Consider the following 23,459-nt stretch of genomic DNA (forward strand, 5'->3'; position numbering starts at 1 on the left):
TAAAAATGAAAAATGTGTTTGACTATAATGTACAGGACTGTTTTAGTGCCTAAAACTCAACTGAGTACAATTCATTTATACTAAACAGTAAATATAAATAGCAGAATATACAATTTGTTATTTAATGCATTAACATTTTTATTTTTGCATATGTTCTAGTAAATTTGTAATTTAATGCACAAATAAATGTGAGCACAGTATATATATAATTATACATATATTCAAAGCACGTGCATGTGTGACTTTTAGCAGACATAATCGTCTTTTTAAAAAAAAATAAAAAATAAAAAATGTGTGTATGTTTGCAATCCATGTACAAAATATTTAGGTGCTATGTTAAAAAAAAACTAGCAACCCAAAGCAGAGTTCATTGGACAGAGCTGGCTTGTTATCATGTTTAATTACACATTTGTACGTTTCTCTGGAGAAAACATCTTAATGAATCAATGTAAAACTGTAAATGTTGGGTCTGATGGGTTCAGTGTAATCTTTTATTATTTATTCACTATAAAGAACATTTAATATATTTATAAATAAAATTCATTATGTATTTATATAATGTTTTAATATTTCAAACATTTTTATATTATTAGTATTTTGAAATAAGTTTTATTTTTATGTGGGTTTTTTTGTAATTTTTAGTTTGTTTTACATTTTTGTTTTCATTTTTATAGTTTTTTTTTTAATTCTTTTTAGCTTTTATTTATTTTTCAGTATTAGTCATTTTAAAGTACTTCAACTTAATCTTATTTATTAAAGTTAATTGCCAAGACAATCTATAGTTATTTTTTTGTTTGTTAGTTTTTTACATTTTCCATCTAATATTTATTTATTTTATTTTTGAATTAGGGTCTTTTTATATTTTCAGATTTCTTTTTCATTTTAGTTTGTTTTAGTAAATTTGTATTGTGTGTGTTTTTTTTTTTTTTTTTTCAGAATTAGTAATTTTAAAGTACTTCATCTTAATCTTATTTCAGTTAGTTGTATATATTTTTTCCCTGGGAATCGAACCAAGGCATTGCTGTTGCAAGCAGCATTGCTCTTTCTGTTCCTATTACAAGAACAAACATCTACATTACGTCATTGTCACTTTTGAGCATTGAAGTTGAGCTGTCAAGCATTCAACTGCAACTGTTAATTAAAATGCATTCTATTATAGTTGCATTGCATGTATGTATGTCTGCATTCTGGGCAAATCCAGTAACCCTAGCAGACATTAAATTATCTTGGTAAAAAGTGAATGCTACAGAGCATATAAAATGACCCAACAGGCTTAACACAAAAAAACATTTTTAAAGTTTAGCTTCTGTTTCTGATGTCCATTGCTTCCAGCACTGCAAAATGTCAAGATCCTTCTGCTTTTCGAGGGCAGTTTTTAAGGTACTCGCAGTGTAAAAGAGCTCGGAGGGATTGGTTCTCAGAGCTGAGGAGGTCGAATCTTCCAGCATCAGACACAAAGAGCTCCAGCAGACTCTGTAATGAACAGGAGAAAGCACACACTGCCACAGGACATGCTCTTTATTGGTCTCTTTATAAGAAGAACCGTAATAAAACCGTCTAGTTCATCGGGATCATCTGAAATTGTGGGGGCAAAAATACACATTTATGACAAAAGATTTAAATTCCCATTTACCACCGGGCACGTTTTATTATAGAGGATATTGCAATACTTTATCTTCATGGAGACTGGCTACTTTATCCAAGTGAAATTTATAGTTAAAAATAAATAATAATAAATTCCTGTGGAACACATATAATGGCAAAAACGTGTGTATATATATATATATATATATATATATATATATATATATATATATATATATATATATGTATGTATACAGAATAAAATTAGACAGATATTCAAGGGAACACGCATACTAACCCCAAAAAAATTATATTTTATATTTTTATATGTAATTGTCCATTTATGTGAAGATGATGAAATGTGATTTTATTTTTATTTTTCAAAACTAAATTAAACTTGCATAAATTAAATATACAAAAATTTATAATATACGGACCACAACTCAGACAGAAATTCATAAGGAACACAAATGTGTTCAAAAAATGTTGGTCTTTTTTTTTATTCTGTATTTATTTATTTTATTCTAAACCAGTGTAATTTATAGTTTAAAAATTAAATAAACGGACCAGAAATTTGACAAAAATAGTTCTGATTCAATAAACACACATACTGGCAAAATGTTTAGCTTGAATGTACTTTAAATCGCTTTGGATAAATAATAAATAACACTACATTCATGTAAAGATGCCTGTTAAGATTGTGTCTTCTTTCAGTCCCTAACAGGGAAGGAGAGCTGGCATCTGGCCAGTATGGATATGACGGTCCTGTCTACAAGATTTGTGGCGTTCGACCAGCAGAAGGGAAAGTCATACACTTACCGTGTTCGCTCTGTGAACAAGTACGGCATCAGCGACCCGTCTCTTCCCAGCGAACCCATCGCAATGGGACAGCCGCTAGGTGACCATCTTCTTAAAGGAACAGTGCACATACAATAAAAATGAGTCATTATTTACCCACTCTCAAGTTGTTCCAAACCTGTATGAATTTCGAACACAGAAAAAAATATATATATTCTGAATAATCTTTGTGAGTTGATGGTAGCCATTGACTCCCATAGAATGGAAAAAAGAAGCCAATGGCTGCCGTAAACTCTTTAGCGCCAAGCTTTCTTCAAAATATCATCTTTTGTGTTCAGAAGAAGAAAAAAAATCATAATGAAATGGAGAGTGAGTAAATTATGACAGAATTTTATGAAATGCAGACTTAAACCAGTACGTCTGAGCGATGGTTTTCTATCTTTTAGGAGTTCCCGACCCACCACACGACGTCCTTTCAATCCGAGACACTGACAGTTCAGTCCTGTTGCAGTGGAAGGAGCCCAAAATAACAGAGGGCATTGTGGGATACTATCTGTACTGCAGTGAGGTTGGAAGTGGACAGTGGAAGACCATCAACAATAAACCCATGACCAAAACCAGGTCTCTAATTCTATCCAGTTTGAGAGGCAACTAAAGGGATAGTACACACAAAACTGAAGTTTCACTGTTTATTTACTCCCCATCGGCCGATTCAAGATGTACTTTCTTCTTCAATAGAACAGTAAAGTTGATTTTTAGCTGAAACCGTTGTGCTTGGGGATTCATAAAATGCAATGGCTACCATCACTTTGAGAGTCAAAATAAGCATATCAGTCAACACAACAAAATTAATATCCCTGACGATATAGTGAGATCTTATGAAGTGAATTGATCATTATGTGCAAGAAACTGAATGTTATTTACCACCGGGTATTAATGTTGTAAATGACCTGAGGGTGAGTAAATTAACAGCACAATTTAAATTTAGTTTGAAGTATTCCTTTTAAGGGTTAATTCAGCCAAAAATTTTAATTATGTAATTAATAACTCACCCTCATGTCGTTTCAAACCCGTGAGACCTCCGTTCATCTTCTGAACACAGTTTAAGATATTTTAGATTTAGTCTGAGAGCTCTCAGTCCCTTCATTGAAACTGTGTGTACGTTATACTGTCCATGTCCAAAAAGATAAGAAAAATATCATCAAAGTAGTCCATGTGACATCAGAGGGTCAGTTAGAATTTTTTGAAGCATCGAAAATACATTTTAGTGCAAAAATAACAAAAACTACGACTTTATTCAGCATTGTCTTCTCTTCAGTTTCTCGATTTAACAAATTGAAGGAATGGATTAATAAATCGTGCGCACAATTTAGCAAATTAAGGGAAACTGATTAATAAATCACGCGCATAATTTAGCAAATTAAGGGAAACGGATTAATAAATCACGCGCATAATTTAGCAAATTAAGGGGAACGGATTAATAAATCACGCGCATAATTTAGCAAATTAAGGGAACAGATTAATAAATCGCACACAGAATATAGCAAATTGAGGGAGCGGATTAATAATTTGTGCGCACAATTTAGCAAATTGAGGGAACAGATTAATAAATCACGCGAACAATTTAGCCAATTGAGGGAACGAATTAATAAATTGCACACAGAATATAGCAAATTGAGGGAGCGGATTAATAAATTGTGCGCACAATTTAGCCAATTGAGGGAACAAATTTATAAATAGTGCGCACAATTTGGCAAAATGAGGGAACGGATTAATAAATCGCACGTAAAAATGTAGCAAATTAAGAGAACGGATTTATAAATCGTTCGTACAATTTAGCAAATTAAGGGAACGAATCAATAAATCGCATGCACCATTTAGCATATTAAAGAAACGGATCAATAAATCGTGCACACAATTTAGCAAATTAAGGGAACTGATTAATAAATCGCGCGCACAATTTAGCAAACTGAGGGAACGGATTAATAAATTGCGCACAATTTAGCAAATTAAGCGAACAGATTAATAAATCCCACACAGAATATAGCAAATTGAGAGAATGGATTAATAAATTGTGTGCACAATTTAGCAACTTGAGGGAACGGATTAATAAATTGTGCTTACAATTTAGCAAATTAAGCGAACAGATTAATAAATCCCACACAGAATATAGCAAATTAAGGGAACGGATTAATAAATCACGCGCACAATTTAGCAAATTGAGGGAACGGATTAATAAATCGCGCACAATTTAGCAAATTGAGGGAACGGATTAATAAATCGCGCACAATTTAGCAAATTGAGGGAACGGATTAATAAATCGCGCACAATTTAGCAAATTGAGAGAACGGATTAATAAATCGCGCACAATTTAGCAAATTAAGCGAACAGATTAATAAATCCCACACAGAATATAGCAAATTGAGAGAACGGATTAATAAATCGCGCACAATTTAGCAAATTGAGGGAACGGATTAATAAATTGTGGGTACAATTTAGCAAATTGAGTGAACGGATTAATAAATTGCGCACAATTTAGCAAATTAAGCGAACAGATTAATAAATCCCACACAGAATATAGCAAATTAAGGGAACGGATTAATAAATCACGCGCACAATTTAGCAAATTGAGGGAACGGATTAATAAATCACGCACACAATTTAGCAAATTGAGGGAACGGATTAATAAATCACGCACACAATTTAGCAAATTGAGGGAACGGATTAATAAATTGCACACAGAAAGCGGACTAAATCTAAAATATTTTAAACTGTGTTCCGAAGATGTACAGAGGTCTAAAGGGTTTGGAACGACATGAGGGTAAGTCATTAATGACATAATTTACCTTTTTGGGTGAACTAACCCTTTTAAGATATGTAATCTACTAAACCTACTAAAACTGGTTTACTTTTTTGCTCAGGTTTACAGTTGATGGCCTGAAGACCAATAAAGAGTATGTGTTCAGGGTGAAATCCGTGGGACTGGCGGGAAACAGCATCTACTCTGAGGAGTCTCCTGCCATTCGAGTGAAATCAGCGATACGTAAGAACCAGACCAGACCCTGAAAGACAGCACTTTTAAATGTGACAGCGTTTTGTCTAAAGTGTTCAAGAAAGACATCAAGAAAATCATTTATAGTCTCAGTGTGAATCATTCATTCTTTGAATAAGTTTCCTGCATGAACATATACAGCTGGTGATCTTTTGACTTGGGCCAGTGAGCAACCGCCTAAAATACCCATCGTGATGTCTAATTCATAAATATTGAGAAAAGTATGGAAAAACATGTTTCAGGACACGCAAACCATTTATGGAAATGAAGGCGCTATTTAAATGGTTACTAATGGGTTTGATGGTCATCTAGTGGAAAAGCTTGGTACTGCATCAAAAAACTAATTCTCACTGAAAGCTCATTTTTTGAAATATCAACCTCAAATTTGGAACATAACTTGTTCAGAATTTTGTTTTTGATTTTCTAGCAGTTTTAGAGTAAAAAAATGTTTTGTCAAATGTACCTAATTTTCCTGGGTTATTATCTTTAACTAAAACATTTTTATTTAAATAAAGTAAAATAAAATATAAATATTAGATATAAAAACTACAAATTACAAATGTTGCTTTGACAGCTAACTGAAATAAGTGCAATAAACTGTAATAAATTAAACCTAAATAGTAAAAAACACTCTAACTATTAACACACTAATAAAATATACAAAAGCACATAACATATCAAATTAAAATGAAAATTTAAAACATGCAAATTAGTGCTAATTAAAAATAATAACAAAACTGTGATAGTATAAAAATAATTCATTAATTTTTAGACATGTAAATTTTATGTATTACCAGGACACTCATGAAACACATGGTCATCCTATCAATTATTATTACTATTTTTCATAATCACTAGAAAACATGCTGTGGTTGGCATTCTGTGACCTTTGACCTTCCTCTGCCCCTCACTGCAGGTGTTCCGTCCCGTCCATCAGCAATCGCTCTACTGCACTGCACCGGAGCAGAGATGCTGATTGGCTGGAGAGCCCCAGCCAATCATGGAGGAGACCTTGTGCGTGGCTACTATCTGGACCAGAGGGAGAAATCCCAGAGCTCCTGGACAGAGATCAGCATCAAGCCCACTAAAGAGAGAGTGTACGAGGTGAGCCATTTACAGTACCATTTACAGTAGCAGCAGTTTCTATGCTGCTTTTGGGATCAGCTGCTCTTTTGATGCATGCTTCTGCAGCAACAAATGACGGGACCTGCTTAAATCAGTCAAAAATATTGTTTATTGCTCAACATTTAATTGTAGTCATGCATTTATTAAAACTTAAAGCGCTGTACTTGAGTTTGTTTTAGAATATTAAAATACTTTAAAGTGATTTTGGTCTGTATTATATCAGAGAGCTTTCTCATCTGCATTTAACAATTAAAATCAAACAGCAAATTTATAATCAAACTACATATATTGAATGTGTATTCAGTTAATTGATTAATTAATATTTATATAAAATTTAATAGTTATTAAAAAAAATTATTTATTTAAATATGTTAGTATAGTGTTTTTTTATTTTATTTTTTATTAATTAATTAAAACATTTATCAGTTTAATTGTGCCCTAATTATATGGCCCAAAACACAACACCCCACACAGTGTTAAGGTATTGTGGGCCCTGTTATTTTAGTAATATCTATATACTATTTAAGTATGTAGTATTTATCAATATTTTTAATAAATTTAGATTTTATTTTTATTATTTATTTTAATTATATTATTTATATATTTTCAGTCATTTTAATTTTAGTTTGTTTTGTTAATTGTGTTATGTTTTTTTTTCTAGTTTTTGTGTTATTTTATATTTATTTTTTTAATTTTTATTTATATTTATTTATTTGTTTGTTGGTTGGTTTTAGTTTGAGATTTTTGTCATATTTCAACACAAACTTATTTTATTCCGGTTAGTTGCCATTGCAACTTTTATATGAATAAAAATAACCTCTGAACTAACAACAAAATTAACTGAAATAAAATAAACAAAAACTATATAGACTTAATAAAACGGAACAAAAAAAATTAAATGCAAAATGTTCTATTTAAAAAAAATATATATATATATATATATTATTCTGTTTTTAAAAACCTGCAGTTTTCCATTTTAAAAATTAAAACGGAAAATACAAAATATGTTCAAAATAAACTCAAAATAGTATCTCAAAAAAGCACTGCCTCAAAACTGAGCAGTAATAACAGTATTGCATGCTTCAGCAAGCACCAGTTATGAATCATATAATATTAATTTTGACCTGTTGATGAACAAGCAACATTTTCTAAAGCTTCACTGCCTGCTCTGATGAATCTGAAGATGTTTGGGGTTCAAGCATTGCTTCTGTGCTTGTGTAAATGTGATGAGTGCACAGCGCCCTCTGGTGGACTGAATCAGCATCAGCCTCGTGTCTCTTTCTATTAACATGCACTCTGTTTTTTTGGGGGGGGAGAGGAGGATGGGGTTGTTTTGCACTATTTGCTCACAGGATGCCTCAAAGTGCATTATGTCAATTATAGAACATTGATTTTAGGGCACTGTGGTCATAGCATGAAGCCCATGTTAATGATTTCTGCCTCTCATTGAGCAGTCAGAGACACACACCACCTGCCCAACAACATTACAGACCAGCACACACACACACACTCTCTACAGTATATTAAAATCCCCCGGCTACACCCCTGACGTCTGCCATCTAGTGTCCGTTCTCTGTCCCAGCAGGCCACGGGGCCTGGACCAGACGCTCCCGGATAAGGCTCTGGTTTGATAAGAGGATTCAAGCAACACAGGCCTGTTTCCCTGAATCTAATCCCAATTACTTGTGACCAGGTGCCACTCTTTACTTCTCATCACAGAGCAATGTTAAAGCGATCTTTATCGGATAAGTAGCATAGGCATCAACCGGCGGATCAATGCACTGAAGATCTCATCTAATTGGTGACAAAACAGCCAAAGTGCTAAAGCTTTAACTAAAATTAAAATGCAAATGCTAAATATAAAAACTAATTCAAAATATGAATAAATACTAAAATAGTAATTATATTTTTTTCTGGGTTAAAAATGCATCTGATCCGCAGGACTTTCCAAAAAAAAAAAAAAAAAAAAAAAAAAAAGCGGTAATTTTTGTGACTTTAATTATATAAATGTGAACTGAAATTAAAGAAAATATTTAAACATTAAAACTGAAATAAAAAAATTCTTTTTTTATAAGTTAATAAGAATGACTAAAAAATAAAATATAACTAACAATTTAATTAAAATGGAAAAGAAAATGCAAAATATACTAATAATTAAAAAATATTGAAAAATCTAAAAAATAATATGAATAAATACAAAAATAATAAAGTTATGCCATTTCTGGGTTTTAAAATACTTTGATTTGCAGCACTTCATATATTTCTTTTTTTTTTTTTTACTAGAATGAAATAAATGTACTCTGAAAAATCAAAAAAATTTAGTATGAAAATAAGTACGAAATAAAAAATAAAAAATGCACCAAAATATTTTTTTTCCTAAAATCAAAAAGGAAAATAAAAATTTAAACAAATATTAAATGTCAAATATAAAATAAATACTAAATTAGTAAAAATGACACTGCTTTTGTGTTAGAAGTGCATCTGAGAGCTATTCTCTGTCTCTTGAGTTTTAGTTCATTAATTATTGTAGTTATTTTGAGGATGTTTTCAGCTTCCATTAGGACTGTGATCCCCTCCTCTGCATTTTGCATTTGAATAAACACTGAGAATACGACAAAAACACATTCTTGTACTGTATATTAACACTTTTTATTTTAGGTTTCTCTTGCGTCCTTTCTGACACAACCATGTATTTTCCATTATTTGTGGGCTTTGTTTCTAGGTGACAGGACTCCAGGAAGGAAGTTTTTACCAGTTCCGAGTCTTCGCAGCTAATGTTGCTGGACTGGGTGACGCTTCTGAAGCCAGCGAGCTGTTTCTGTGTGAGCGCTGGACGATGCCTGAGCCTGGTAAGATCCTGCAATGTGAGGAACAAGAATCAGAACTTCTTTTTAGCAATTTTGAGGAAGAAAAAATAGTTTGGCGATCAGCTCTTATTGCATCTAATACCAAATGATATTTATTGCATACAAGTGAAATAACATGCACTATGTTTTATTATTGCACTATTTATCTATTGCACAACTTGTACACTTTTTAATAAATTAGATTGGTTTCAATCATGGACTTAAACATATCTGGCACAGACTAACATGCTGTTATCTTTAATCTGTTCCTGTTCTTCATTATTAATGTCTTAATCGTTATAGTTTGTTTTTGTGTCTTTCTGGCACAGTGAGTTTTTCTTCCATTGTGTTTCCCTGGTTTTGCAATTGAGGGTTATTAAATACACCCCATTTTTCCTTTGGTTATTATGCATATGCCTCGTTTTATAGTTGTGTGTTCAAGAGGATAAACACAGCTCATATACAGAAGTGTGTATGTTAGAGGAATGTCTAATAAGTAGTGAAAGCATCTTTAAAAAGTGGTGATGATGGATAATTGTGTGAATGTGTTGATTCATATGTTGCAGGTTGTCCGTATGATCTGGAATTTAGAGAAGTGAGGCGGAACTCTCTTGTGCTGTTGTGGGCGGAGCCTCTGTACAAGGGCCAATCAGAGATCAGCGGGTATGTAGTGGAGATCAGCGAGGGGGCGGAGTCTGAGGATTGGACCCCGGTGACGAGTGAGCCGGTGACGGAAACTCACTTAAAGGTGCCTTTATTGCAAAAGTCATAATTTAGCAACGTGAGTAGATTGCACTCTAATTAATTTCAGTTCAAGTTGTGTGCATCAGGAATCAAATTTAAGATAAACAGGATTAAAAAAAAATTGTTTTATATTTTATTCAGTTGATTCATCACAGTATATTACAATGAATTACAAGTTTTCTGAAATGTCATGATTAAATATGTAAATGAGACATTATTGAATTAAATATGATCTAATTTGCATATATTTCCAGGACAGAAATCTGAACATTAGATGAAGCCAGTTTCAAAACATTGGGTTTTTAAAGAGGGAATACATTTATAAATTAAAAAAAATACTGTCAATCGCATATATATATATATATATATATATATATATATATATATATATATATATATATATATATATATATATATATATATATATACCCGTATTTTCCGGACTATAAGTCGCACTTTTTTCATAGTTTGGCTGGTCCTGCGACTTATAGTCAGGTGCGACTTATTTATCAAAATTAATTTGACATGAACCAAGAGAAAACATTACCGTCTTGAGCCGCCAGAGGGCGCTCTATGCTGCTCAGTGCTGCTCAGTTCTCCTGTAGTCTACACTGAAGACACTGAAGAGCGCCCTCTCGTGGCTGGAGACGGTAATGTTTTCTCTTGTTTCTAAATAAATGCGACTTATAGTCCAGTGCGACTTATATGTTTTTTACCTCATCATGACGTATTTTTGGACTGATGCGACTTATACTCAGGTGCGACTTAAAGTCCGAAAAAATACAGTGTGTGTGTGTGTATATATATATATATATATATATATACACACACACACACACACACACACACACACACATTTTAACCAATTTTGACAAGTGCAGCACTTAAACCAAAACTTTATAGTTTTATTCCTATCTTTGAAGATTTTTACAGAGGGGTTTGTTAAAAAGTCATTTTGGAGCAGATTAATAAAACATTTCATCAAAACGTTATAACTGTGATATGTAAAAATGCCAATTTTGGTGTATATAGAATGTAAAGAATTTAGTGTAGAAAATTTTTACAAAAAGAAATGCTAATACATTTCACAATTAATTACAAAGAAATGACAAGCTACACATTAGAGAAATTTTGAAGTAGAAATACTAAAATGATATTTTCTTCTAAAAAAAAAAAGATGTACAGTAATCTTTTATTAACATCTTTATTTACAACAAATACTGTAAAGCTTGGTTAAGTGTCAAATGAGTGTCAGATTCGGACTCTTTGGCTTTTAAAGATATGTTTTGTAATTTAAGTTTACAACACAGATAGATACAAAATAAACACTTGAATGTGTTTTCTTTCTTATAAAATAAATGCATATTTATAGTGAAAATTGGAAGCAAAATCATCCTGTGCAGGACAAACATGTGCACGCTGAGAAAAAAAAAAAAAAAGGTACAAAATGTGTTACTGGGGAGGTACACACCTTAGTTACTAAACATTCCATATTGGTAACTAAAAGGTACAAAAGTATATCTTTTAAAAAGGTACTGCCCCAGTGACAGCTTTTGTACCTTTTTTTGAGAGTGTGGTGTCTAGCCTTAAAAAGCATCTTGATTCAGTTCACAATAGTTACATTTGCATCCAGTCGCACCAAAGCCTTTGAAAAGAGGAGTGAGCTGTTTTTGGGTGATATCTGATCAGGTTTCAGGTCTGAAGGCTGGTCAGACGTACCGTCTCCGTGTGTCTGCCGTTAACACCGCTGGAGTCGGCATATCTTCACTGGCCTCGGAGCCGGTGGAAGCACAGACTAAAGCAGGTCTGCTGCCTGGAAAGCTTCGTAATGATGATTTCATGCTCATTTTAGAGCGAGTCGCTTTTAACTGTATCCTGCGCTTGCCACCAGGAACCAAAGAGATTGAGATCGGAGTCGATAACGACGGCTTCATCTTCCTGGGCTTTGAAGCTCCTGACAGCACTGATAAAGATGTCTTCAAGTGGAGTAAGAACTACGGGAAAGCCATTGAAGCTGGACGAGCCCGACTGGAGAACAAAAACAACAGGTGCTTAGTCCCGGATCTGGAAGAATATTTCTCAATGGGATTTCCAATAGTTCGTCAGTAAAGAGTTAAAACTATCAATCAAACCTAACAACATGCAAACTTTGATTTAAAGCAAAAAGAAGACAGTGAACTTAAAATCTTTTATGAGGAAATTAAAGCATTGCCATGAATAATAAAAAACCGAACTTAAAGTTAATTAAAAGAAAATAAATGTAAAAAAATCCATGAAACACTGCAGTAAAGACATCAAAAACCTATTAACATATATAAACTATTAACTTAAATCTAAAACTAAAAAGTAACAAATAGTGAGCTAATTCAAATATTTAAGTGTTATATTTCTATGAAGCGTTGCAATAAAGTAATCTTGAACCAATGCTACTATATTAACTTGAGTCTAAATATAAAAACAGTATATATTGTTGTTTTAATATCTTATTTCCGTGAAGCATCGCAGTGAAGTAATCAAAAAACTGTAACATTACAATATTTACTTGAGTATAAATATAAAAACAGTATATATCAAGTTAATGTAAAAAAAATCTTTATGTAATAGCAATGTTTGTTTTCCTTTTCTTCTGTCTTATATATTATTAAAAATAGAAAAAAATATAAATATAAAAAATATAAAATATAAAATATATATATATATATAAAATATATATAAAATATTAAAAAATAGTATAAATCAAGTTAATGAAAAAAATATATATATTTGTTGACCTTTTCTGTCTTATATATTATTTTTAAATTGTTAATAGGCACCTTAAACTTTCTTAAAAGAATAATACGGAGTCCTTAAAATTAACCCTTTTGTTTCCACAGTAGTAGTACATTCATTGAGTAAATGATGAGTTTGTTTTGGGTGACTGTTTCTTTAAAAGCTCTATAAATCTGATCCGAATGTTCGTCTCAGGTCTGTTCTCACCTTCACGGACGCCTCGGAGCATGATTTGGGCCTGTACACGGTGGAGCTGAGGGGAAACCCTGAAGTCTCCTCTAGTTTCACCTTCACTGCAGACGGTAAGACATTCATCTCTTTCTCTGAATGATGCATTACCTGAGCACAGTGCCACAAGACCTTGTGCATCCGATCAGCATTAACTGATGCATATGCATAACTTGTCTTTTCTTAGTACGACCTCAGTTTTTTATCATCAGTCGGCTGCTGATGAATGTTTTGCTGAGCTCCTTTGCCCTAAACCGTGTTGCGTGTACAAGATCTGTGTATTTTCACCATGCACAAAGTGTGACAGAACATGGACTGTTTGTGTGAGATGCTATAAACTGCATGACAAACATCTTGCTATAACCTCAAATACAGATCTTAAATCTTATTTTCAAAGATGTCGGATCGTTCTGACAGCATTATGTGTCTTTGCAAGACATTGACTTTGTGATTGTGCCGTTTTCTTCCTCAGATCTGGAGAGGCTGACAGAACTCAGCTGGCATGTGAGAAACCCACGTAAGTCAATCAAATACACTGCTCAGAGAATCTGAGATGCACTGGTGTTCAGAAGTTTGGAATCATGATGATTTTTTAATGTTTCTGAAAGAAGTCGCATCTGCTCACCAAGGCTGCATTTATTTGATCAAAAATACAGTAAAAATTGTGAAATATTATTACAATTTCTAATAAGTGTTTTCTGTGTGAATATATTGTAAACTGTAATTTATTTCTGTGATGCTCCGCTGTATTTTCAGCATCATTCCTCCAGTCTTCAGTGTCACATGATCTTCAGAAATCTTTCTTATAATCCTTTGTGACATTATAAATGTCTTTGTCACTTTTGATCAATTGAATGCATCCTTGATGAATAAATGTATAATTATATTATTTTATTAAAAAGTCTTACTGACCCCTACACGTTTGAACAGAAGTGTATTTAAAGAAATATCTTATTTCTGCCACAGAATAATATTAAAAAGGACATTGTGAGTTTGCATCTCAGAATTCTGAGTTTAAATCTTGTAAATTTTTACTTTTTTTTGTAGAATTCTGAGTTTAAATCTTGAAAGTTAATTTTTTTCTCAGATTATTTTAGTTTAAATCTTGTGAATAGATTTTTTTCTTTCTCAGAATTTAGAGTTTAAATCTTGTAAGTTTAATTATTTCTTCTCAGAATTCTTAGTTTATGCAAATCAGTTTTTTTAACTTCGTTATTTATTTTTTTTTTTTACATAATTCTGTATGAATATCTCACAGTTCCGATTTCTAACATTTTTGTTTCCAGCCATGAAATAAAAGAATACAAATAAAAAAATGTGACTTATTATCTCGCAATTCTACAGTTTTTCTCATAATTTCAAGAGAGAAAGTCACGGTTCTCTTTTTTGTTCAGTTCTTTCCCAAGTCTGAAATAAGCTTCTGGAGATCTTCTATATTCTGTCATCATCTACTCACCTTAATGTTGCTCAAAACTTCAATTTTAGTTTTGAACATTTTGTTAATGTTTTGAGAACTTTGTCTTCTTGCATTACTGACACTATTTTCCTGTTTTAACACTATAAAGCTGCTCTGACTCAATCAGCATTATATACTACAGCGCTATAGAATCAGAGGTGCCTTGACTCTTGTGCATCTCGTGCAGTGATCGCTCTGAAGTCTGAAGGCTGGCAGGTGGACGTGTCCGAGCAGGGAAGTGTCCGTCTGTGGCTTCAGACCGAGGCTCTCAGCAGCGCCGCGGAGCTTCGGCTCATCCTCAACGACGCAGAGATCTCCAGCACACCGGTAACCGTCTGCTCAGATAATAATAGCATGTGCATATTGCTTTAATTCGCTTGCTCACTGACTTCTAAAGAGCCGTGTGGATGTGTGTGTCCTGCAGACTCGTAAGATTAACTTTGACAAGGCACAGGGTCTGGTGGAGATCCTGTTTGATCAGATTTCAGGAGACGACGAGGGCTCGTACACCGCACAGCTCAAAGACGGCCGGGCCAAGAACCAGTTCACTCTGGTGTTTGTGGATAAGAGTAGGTTTACAATCTCACTTTATAACATGAGACTACAGAGCTGCTCCTCAGGGCTAATGCTGTTGGATATGAGACAAATAATAAATGATGCAAATATAGTGTACATCTGAAAGCAGTAGAAATATTCAGCTGTTTTCAACATTGATAATAATCAGAAATGTTTCTTGAGCTGTAAATGAGTATGTTAGAATGATTTCTGAAGATCATGTGACACTGAAGACAGGAGTAATGATGCTGAAAATACACAGAAATAAATTGCGTTTTACAATATATTCACATAGAAAACTTTATTTTATTAACTATTTATTTTATTTTAAATTGTAATAATATTTTACAGATTTGACTGAATTTTACTGATTGGTTACATATATATAAATCAAGTTATATATTGATTTGATATATATATATATATATATATATATGTATGAATGACTTTAAACTATTTATTTTTAAGAAACTTTTTAAGAGACTGTTTTTAACTATTTAATATTTTAAAGAGAATTTTATTCTGTCTCGTTACTTGTTTTTCCTTGTTTTTTTTAGGAATTTTAGGGCTGGTATTAAATTTTTGCTAGAATTTATTTATTTATTTAGGAGACCCAGATTTCTCTTAATAATATGAAAAATAAAAATAAAAACACACTTTATTTATTTATTTATTATTTATTTTATCCATTTATTTAATTAATTTTCTTAGAAGATTATATAAAATAAATAATAAAAATGTAAAGATTTTTCTCAATTAAGAAAGTTCTAGTTTACACAGTTTTTTCCTAAAAACATATTCATTTTTATGCATGATTTCTAAGTTTGTTTATGATAAATAATTGTCAGTCCCCATGTCAGACATTTTACAATTTAGGAAAATTTTAATTTTTCTGAAAAAATATCTATTAATAAAAATGTAATAAAATTAAATTTTATGTTTAAAGTTCGATAATTCACAATTTAGACCATGATCTGAAAATACTTTTATTAGATACCATGACCAAAGCAGGTGTTATTTTGCATTCCCAAAAAATAAAAAAAAATAAAAAATGGAATAAATAAATAAATAAAGTTTAAGTGCATTTAAGTCAGTTTTCATTTTTCAACCACTCATTTAATGATGTCTCATCTTTATGATGCATGCAAATTTTAATTATATATAGATGTATGCATAAGAAATTAAATTAATATTTCAGTATGATATACAAGTATATAATTTATTGCACTTTATTTTTATTTTTATTGGTGGTTTCAATTTATTGTATTTTATAAGATTTCATTTGACATTTTATAATAAAGTCTGATTTCATATTTCAAACAGGCATTTAACGATGCAGCAAAAGTCAAAGTTTATGTAGCAACGAGCCAAAAGATGATGCTGACTATTTCTCCAGACTGAATCTGTTTTATTCTTCTGTTGTTTCGCTGTTTGTCAGAGTTTCGAGACACGCTGGCCAAATCTCAGGCCAACAGACACAACTGGAAGAGAAAGTTGGGTGAGTGCACAGACAGATCGAGATGCATTAATTCGGAGAACAGCATATAAAATCACTCCATGTGTCTCTCTTTTTGCTTTTGCAAGGTCCCCATTTCTTGGAGTTTTTGTCGTGGACAGTGACTTCAGATTGTGAAATGATTCTGAAGTGCAAGGTAAAGGTGTTTATTCCTTCATGACACAATGCCTCGCCGTTTGAGCTCGATAAAACCCGTGTGTCTTCGGCTGCAGGTCACTAACGTGAGCAAAGAGACGCGTGTGAAGTGGTTTAAGGATGGAGTGGAGCTTCTTCATGCGGTGTACGAGCCCACGGGGGTCAGCACCTTCACCGTCCCGCAGGTACACACCTCACATTCACAGATACATACGTAACACGACCCTCACATTCATCTGAGACTCTGAGACCAGAGGCAGGCTTCATCATGGAAGTCTATGGAAGTCAGTATACATGTTAATATTGAGACAATATTAGGTTAGTATCATTGATTATATATAGTTTTATATATTTGATATATTTTATATATTTATATATAATATATACTATATATTTTGAATCTGTTTTTATTCTTATATTTTCTGTTTTCATTTTAGTTTTGGTAAAAATGTAGTTTTTTTGAATATGTAGTTTTTAGTTTAGTTATTTAAGTAGTTTAAAAATGTTAGCTTGGCAACTAGATGAAATAAAAGAAGTTTAATGTTTTATATTATATATTAGTTAATGTTTATTTATTTGATGAAATGGAAATGTTTTTATGGTTTTACTTTTTGTTAATGATACTAGCGATGTTTATCCATACTCAAAAGTTACTTGTTTGGTAAAAATGTATTCAATATATTTTTTTAAATATATAAATATATATATATTAATATTTTTAAAAAATATATTGTTACTAAAAAAAATATTTAATTTTATATTTACATTTATTTTTATATTTTATTTCAGTTAATGTTAATTTTAAATAATGTTTAAGTAATGATAACTTTTTTTATACATTTAATTTTAGTTATCGATAGTTAAAAATATGCTCACAAGCTTTTTAGGATCAATCTAAATAGCTTTAATATCAATATTAAAATTATATTAATGCAAAACATGGGATTCTTTACATGTTTTCAGTTCATCTAATAATTTAATTTTGGTTGAAAAATCACATAATCATTTAAGAAATAATCAGTATTGATCTGTATCAGGATCGTTATGCTAAACTGTAAGTAAAAAAAAAAATTATCGATAGCATATTGCATTTAAAAAATTTTTAAACAATAATAATAATAACCCTGAAATGAGACTAGTGTTAAATATTTTATTATATGCAACGACACCAGATGCATGCAATACATTTAGAAATATCTGCAATAATTCTATAAAGTTATAAAAAACATTTTTTTTTTATAAAAACTCTTTTTCTTGGAATGGCTTGGCTTTGACTTCAACATTTCTTCTTTTACTCAAATAAAAACAGGGACTAGTTCAGATGGTTTTCTGTATTCTGCTCAAATGCTGTGGATAAATCTTCGGTCGTACTGAACTGGGATCAGTCCTGAAATGCACTGACCGTGTTGTTTGTGATGATGGCTCAGGTGACGAGGAAGGAGCTGGGTGTGTACAGAGCTGTAGTGTCCGACAGCAGAGGAGAAGACCAGAGCGTCCTGGAGCTGATCGATGATGGTCAGGACATCACTCATTATTACTGCCATACCAGTGATGCACAATTATGATAGAAATAGAGATTAGGGACTAAAATAAAAGCTCATAGCTGCAAAAACTAAACTTGCAGAATTCAAGACACACACGCACACACACATACTGTATTTTCCGGACTATAAGTCACACTTTTTTTCATAGTTTGGCTGGTCCTGCGACTTATAGTCAGGTGCGACTTATTTATCAATTAATTTGACATGAACCAAGAGAAAACATTACCGTCTCCAGCCGCCAGAGGGCGCTCTATGCTGCTCAGTTCTCCTGTAGTCTACACTGAAGACATAGAGCGCCCTCTCGTGGCTGGAGACGGTAATGTTTTCTCTTGGTTCTAAATAAATGCGACTTATAGTCCAGTTTGACTTAAGTTTTTTCCTCATCATGACGTATTTTTTGTCTGATGCGACTTATACTCAGGTGCGACTTATAGTCTGAAAAATACGGTATATAAGACATTTTCAAATTAAACAATTTTTTTTACTGTATATTGAGTTGCATGATAAATATTATTAACTAAATGTGATATTAACATAAATTTAATTATTTAAAAATTATTGCCATATATTATAAGCATATACACTTTTTGCAATGCCATTTTTTATTAGTTGTAGTACATTTACTCAACACTAATGACTTTATTGGTGTCTATGGCAATAATATAAATATAATAAAAGTATTAAATAAAAATAGTTATTTAAAACACTTAAAAATGCACTGCTAATATTTACATTTTCTTCTCTCTTTTTTCTTTAAAATAAATATATGTAATATATGTAAATGTAAATATATCATATTTATATTTACACTAAAAAAACTAAATATTTCTATATATGTATATATAGTGTTTTTCTGCATTGTGATTTTTTTTTTAGTAGTCGTAAAATTACTGAACATTTGTCTTTATTATTGTCTAAGTAGGTGGTTGCATTGATTTTACAAGTTAAGTGATTTTTTTTTTCACAATTTTGCCTCTTTTAAGATCAAATGTAAACATGTTGAAATTTTTAAGAGTGCTTTAATGTATTATGATTTTTTTTTTTTTTTTTTTCAATGATTACAGTGATTTTACCACGGTTAGGGAGTTTTAGGTTCACTCCATATCCGTAGTAAAATCACAGTTATCAATATTTCTTTGAAGCAACTTTTCTAATCTGGAATAATCTTTCTGTATGGAGGGGTTTAATATCCCTCTAACGTGATGATGATGTTGTTGTTTCTCTCAGAGTTTGAGCGTCTGCTGCAGCAGCTCAATAAACAGTGCGGTAGGTTTGAGTCCTGACTCTTCTGACGCTCTGAGTCTCGGGTCACGTGACGTCATGTTCAGTGACGTGTGCTTGTGCTCCACAGCGCTCTCTGCTGGTCCAGTGGGCATCCAGTGCACTGCGCAGGGCTTCAAGCTCTACTGCTCTCTCAAATACTACCTGAGCTGCATGAACACCAGCTGGCACTTCCGGTGAGCTTCCAGAACTCGAACACCACAAATATTATTAATACCTATATCTATGTGTGACCCTGAACCACAAAACATAAGGGTCAGTTTAAGCTGAACAAATAATCTTTCCATTGATGTGGTTTATTAGGATCAGACAATAATTGGCTGAGATACAACTATTTGAAAATCTGGAATCTGAGGGTGCAAAAAGATCTAAATATTGAGAAAATCATCTTTAAAGTTGTTCAGATGAATTCGTAGCAATACATATTAAAAATTAAGTTTTTATATATTTACGGTAGGAAATTTACTAAATATCTTAATAATATCCTAATGATTTTTGGCATAAAAGAATTTTTTTTACCCATACAATGTATTTTTGATTATTGCTACAAATATACCCTAGAGACTTAAGACTGTGTGTATTATTTAATATATATAGTATATTTCATTTTACCACTCATTAACAAATAATTTATTTATTTGATATTTATTATTCTTTTTCTTTATATTTAATTATATTTTATTTGTATTAATTTATGCGTTGCACAAAAAAATGTAACAATTAACTAATGTTACTTATTTCTCTACTAAAATTGTAGCACACATTTGTTTTATTTAAAGTTAAATGAAACATTAAAGAATTGAAAGTGTAAATGTGAAACTGTCTGTTTGTTCAGTTCAGAGTTAACTGAAACTAAAACTATTTCTTGAAATAAAATAAACATGAACTGAATTAAATATATATATATTTTTTTTTACATAGTTTCCAAGGCAACATTTTAATTTTAATTCAGTTGAGCATGATGTACTAAAATTAAAATTGAAATAAAAATTATTAAACTATAGACTTTTTTGTAATCTAAAATAAAACAAATACAAAATTAAAAACAAATAAAAAAATAAAAACAAATGTAAAATTACTAATTGCTATTACTAATCAAAAATGAAGTGGTTCGGTTATTTTCTTTATGTTTTTGATTTACAGTCGCATTGTGTTATGTTTTATTTTCTGGCTGTGACAGAGACAAGAGGATTGACCTGCAGGAGCGGACGAAGCCGGGCAGCAGCATGCAGAAGGTTTGGATTGAGATACTGGGACCGACTGAAGCCGATAAAGGGAAGTACACCCTGGAGATGTTCGACGGACAGGAAACACACAAGCGCTCTCTGGATCTGTCTGGACAAGGTAGAGCGGCACAAAACATGCCACTCGAGCGCACCTCAACACTAACACGTCTCTTTCTTCTCTGCAGCCTTCGCAGACGCTTTGCTGGAACACCAGAGACTGAAGTAAGCCAACTGCACTTGACCTTTGACCCTTCACTAAGCTCCGCCCTCTTTGGGTAGTGATGCTAATTTAGACAAGCTTTACAGAAGAGTCTATAGGAATAAATAGACATGTCTGTGAACCGTGTGATAGATATAGATCCAATTATCCCTAATATATAATATAATCTAATATATGGAATATTCATATTCTTTATATTATACACATAGAAAATATTATATATAGTGCTGTTCATAATTGTTTACAGATTTTCTTTTTTATTAAATGATATTGCACAGTATGTTTTTTATTAATTAAAATTATTTGTAATATAAGCAGCAAATTATATATGGTATATATAATTGTATAAAATAAAATAAATTATTATATAAAAATGTATGCAATTATATTTAAATAATGTATATATATATATATATATATATATATATATATATATATATATATATATATATTAATATAATAATTTGCAATAATGTTAAATATAATATTTAATTATTTTTTAATTAAATAAAATATTAAATATAATAATTTGCAATAATGTTAAATATAATATTTAAAAAAAATTAATTAAATAAAATAATATTAAATATAATAATTTGCAATAATGTTAAATATATTTTAATAAAAAAAATAATTAAATATTATATTTAACATTATTGCAAATTATTATATTTAATATTATTTTTTAATTAAATAAAATATTAAATATAAGAATTTGCAATAATGTTAAATATATTTTTTTAATTAAATATAATAATTTGACATATATATATATTGTCAAATTATTATATTTAAAAAATATATATGATTGAAAAAAATATATATATAATTTATGGGTGTTTGTCAAATAAATAAATATACTGAAAAAGACAATGGTTAAAGGTCAGAGCGTTACACTAAATACATTTTAGTGGTGTTCATTTTACATTTTCTAAACTCATTCTCTCTATAACAATTTTTTTACTCATTCTCAGGCAAGTGGAGTTTGCTGAGAAAAGTAAGTATTTGTTCGTCCCTCCTCGAATTGTGTTTTAAGGAAGCAATTCCTTCATGCAGACGACACACTTTATAACAAGCTTTCATCTGACAGATCGAGCACGAGTCACCAAGGGTCTTCCAGATGTGGTGGCCATAATGGAGAACAAGGTACATCCATCCATCCATCCATTCATCCATCACTGCTGTGTCCTCAGACACTCGTTCATCTCACATCACTCGACTGTGCTCTTTCTCTTCAGTCTCTGTGTCTGACGTGTTTTGCCGAGGGCGATCCAGCACCGGAAATGTTTTGGCTGAAGAACGACAGAGAAGTCACGTCCACCGGCCAGTATAACATTAGAAACGAGAACAAATCCTCCACTCTCACTATAAACCACGTGACTATGGAGGACTCGGGCAACTATAGCATCTTCGTGCGCAATAAACACGGATCGCAGACGGTCCTCGTGACCGTCAGTGTGTATAAACGCGGTGAAAAGCCTCGAGCAGATGCCGTGCAGATGTAAGGGATTGAGATTGAAGCCGGGTGAATCGTTTTTATTAAAGTCAACGAAGGCCTTGTTTAGGTAACGCGTGTTCATTTTGGAGTGTGTGTGTAAAATGTGTTCACCCTCAGTCCACCCATTCACTGCAGAGCAAGTGACGCAATGCTACATTTCTCCAGATCTGACGAAGAAACAAACTTTGATGGACTGAGGGTTAACGCATTTCAGCAAGTTTTAATTTTGGGGGTGAATTGTTCCTTTAATGGTGCTTTAGAAGGCAATGTCCTGAGGCTCAGTGTCTTGAAAGCATGAGTTGATTTGATCCGTGGTTTGTTTTTCCTCTGATTTATCTTACAGAATAAAGTGCAAATTAAACCTTTTCCACTCTCTTCTTTTCGTTTTTAACTAAACTGAGCATGCAACTGTGCAGCAAACATTGATCAAATAGACAGTGAACACATTATAACGAGGTCACAATCAATTTTTATGCCTGTATATGGATGGATGGGTGTTTAATCTGCTGATGTTTTATAACAAAGAGATCGAAGCCTGTTTCAAATATCATTATGCAACCCCAAGGTGATTCTTTTGAAAGCAAACTGCACAGTCCACATGGTCATGCAGCGCTCGTGTGTTAATATTCAGACAGGAATCATAGCCAGGAAATACTGAGAGAAGGATCTACATTTTGATTACATTTCTTAAAAAAAAAAAACGGTACTTTTTACTCCTTACAATTTTAATTCATCTTGAAAAGTACATTATATATTTATTTTATCTTATGCACATTAAATATGGTTTATGGCACATTAATTATGAGAACTAATGATCATTGTTTTCATGCATCAAACATTTCTACTTCAATTATGACTTGCATCAGGTAAATGTCTGGCATC

The 23,459-nt window shown here is 31.8% G+C and overlaps 1 protein-coding gene across 1 annotated transcript in view; it reads left to right on the plus strand.

Annotated features, from left to right (window-relative positions):
- Positions 1 to 22,940, plus strand: part of myom3 (myomesin 3) — a 53,961-nt gene extending 31,021 nt beyond the window's left edge. The window contains exons 16-38 of the mRNA XM_026227772.1: positions 2,299 to 2,482; positions 2,829 to 3,003; positions 5,304 to 5,425; positions 6,351 to 6,538; positions 9,282 to 9,408; positions 9,972 to 10,153; positions 11,839 to 11,953; positions 12,041 to 12,197; positions 13,114 to 13,220; positions 13,619 to 13,663; positions 14,790 to 14,929; positions 15,027 to 15,171; positions 16,596 to 16,655; positions 16,742 to 16,809; positions 16,886 to 16,993; positions 18,236 to 18,323; positions 19,580 to 19,618; positions 19,704 to 19,809; positions 20,814 to 20,977; positions 21,045 to 21,081; positions 22,054 to 22,076; positions 22,170 to 22,225; positions 22,318 to 22,940. Coding sequence (XP_026083557.1) covers positions 2,299 to 2,482; positions 2,829 to 3,003; positions 5,304 to 5,425; positions 6,351 to 6,538; positions 9,282 to 9,408; positions 9,972 to 10,153; positions 11,839 to 11,953; positions 12,041 to 12,197; positions 13,114 to 13,220; positions 13,619 to 13,663; positions 14,790 to 14,929; positions 15,027 to 15,171; positions 16,596 to 16,655; positions 16,742 to 16,809; positions 16,886 to 16,993; positions 18,236 to 18,323; positions 19,580 to 19,618; positions 19,704 to 19,809; positions 20,814 to 20,977; positions 21,045 to 21,081; positions 22,054 to 22,076; positions 22,170 to 22,225; positions 22,318 to 22,584 — 2,703 coding nt within the window. The 3' untranslated portion in view covers positions 22,585 to 22,940. The remainder of the gene's footprint in view (positions 1 to 2,298; positions 2,483 to 2,828; positions 3,004 to 5,303; positions 5,426 to 6,350; positions 6,539 to 9,281; positions 9,409 to 9,971; positions 10,154 to 11,838; positions 11,954 to 12,040; positions 12,198 to 13,113; positions 13,221 to 13,618; positions 13,664 to 14,789; positions 14,930 to 15,026; positions 15,172 to 16,595; positions 16,656 to 16,741; positions 16,810 to 16,885; positions 16,994 to 18,235; positions 18,324 to 19,579; positions 19,619 to 19,703; positions 19,810 to 20,813; positions 20,978 to 21,044; positions 21,082 to 22,053; positions 22,077 to 22,169; positions 22,226 to 22,317) is intronic.
- Positions 22,941 to 23,459: the final 519 nt, after the last annotated feature.

The sequence above is a fragment of the Carassius auratus genome, chromosome 41 (genome assembly GCF_003368295.1).
Source record: "Carassius auratus strain Wakin chromosome 41, ASM336829v1, whole genome shotgun sequence".
NCBI classification, from domain to species: Eukaryota; Metazoa; Chordata; class Actinopteri; order Cypriniformes; family Cyprinidae; genus Carassius; species Carassius auratus.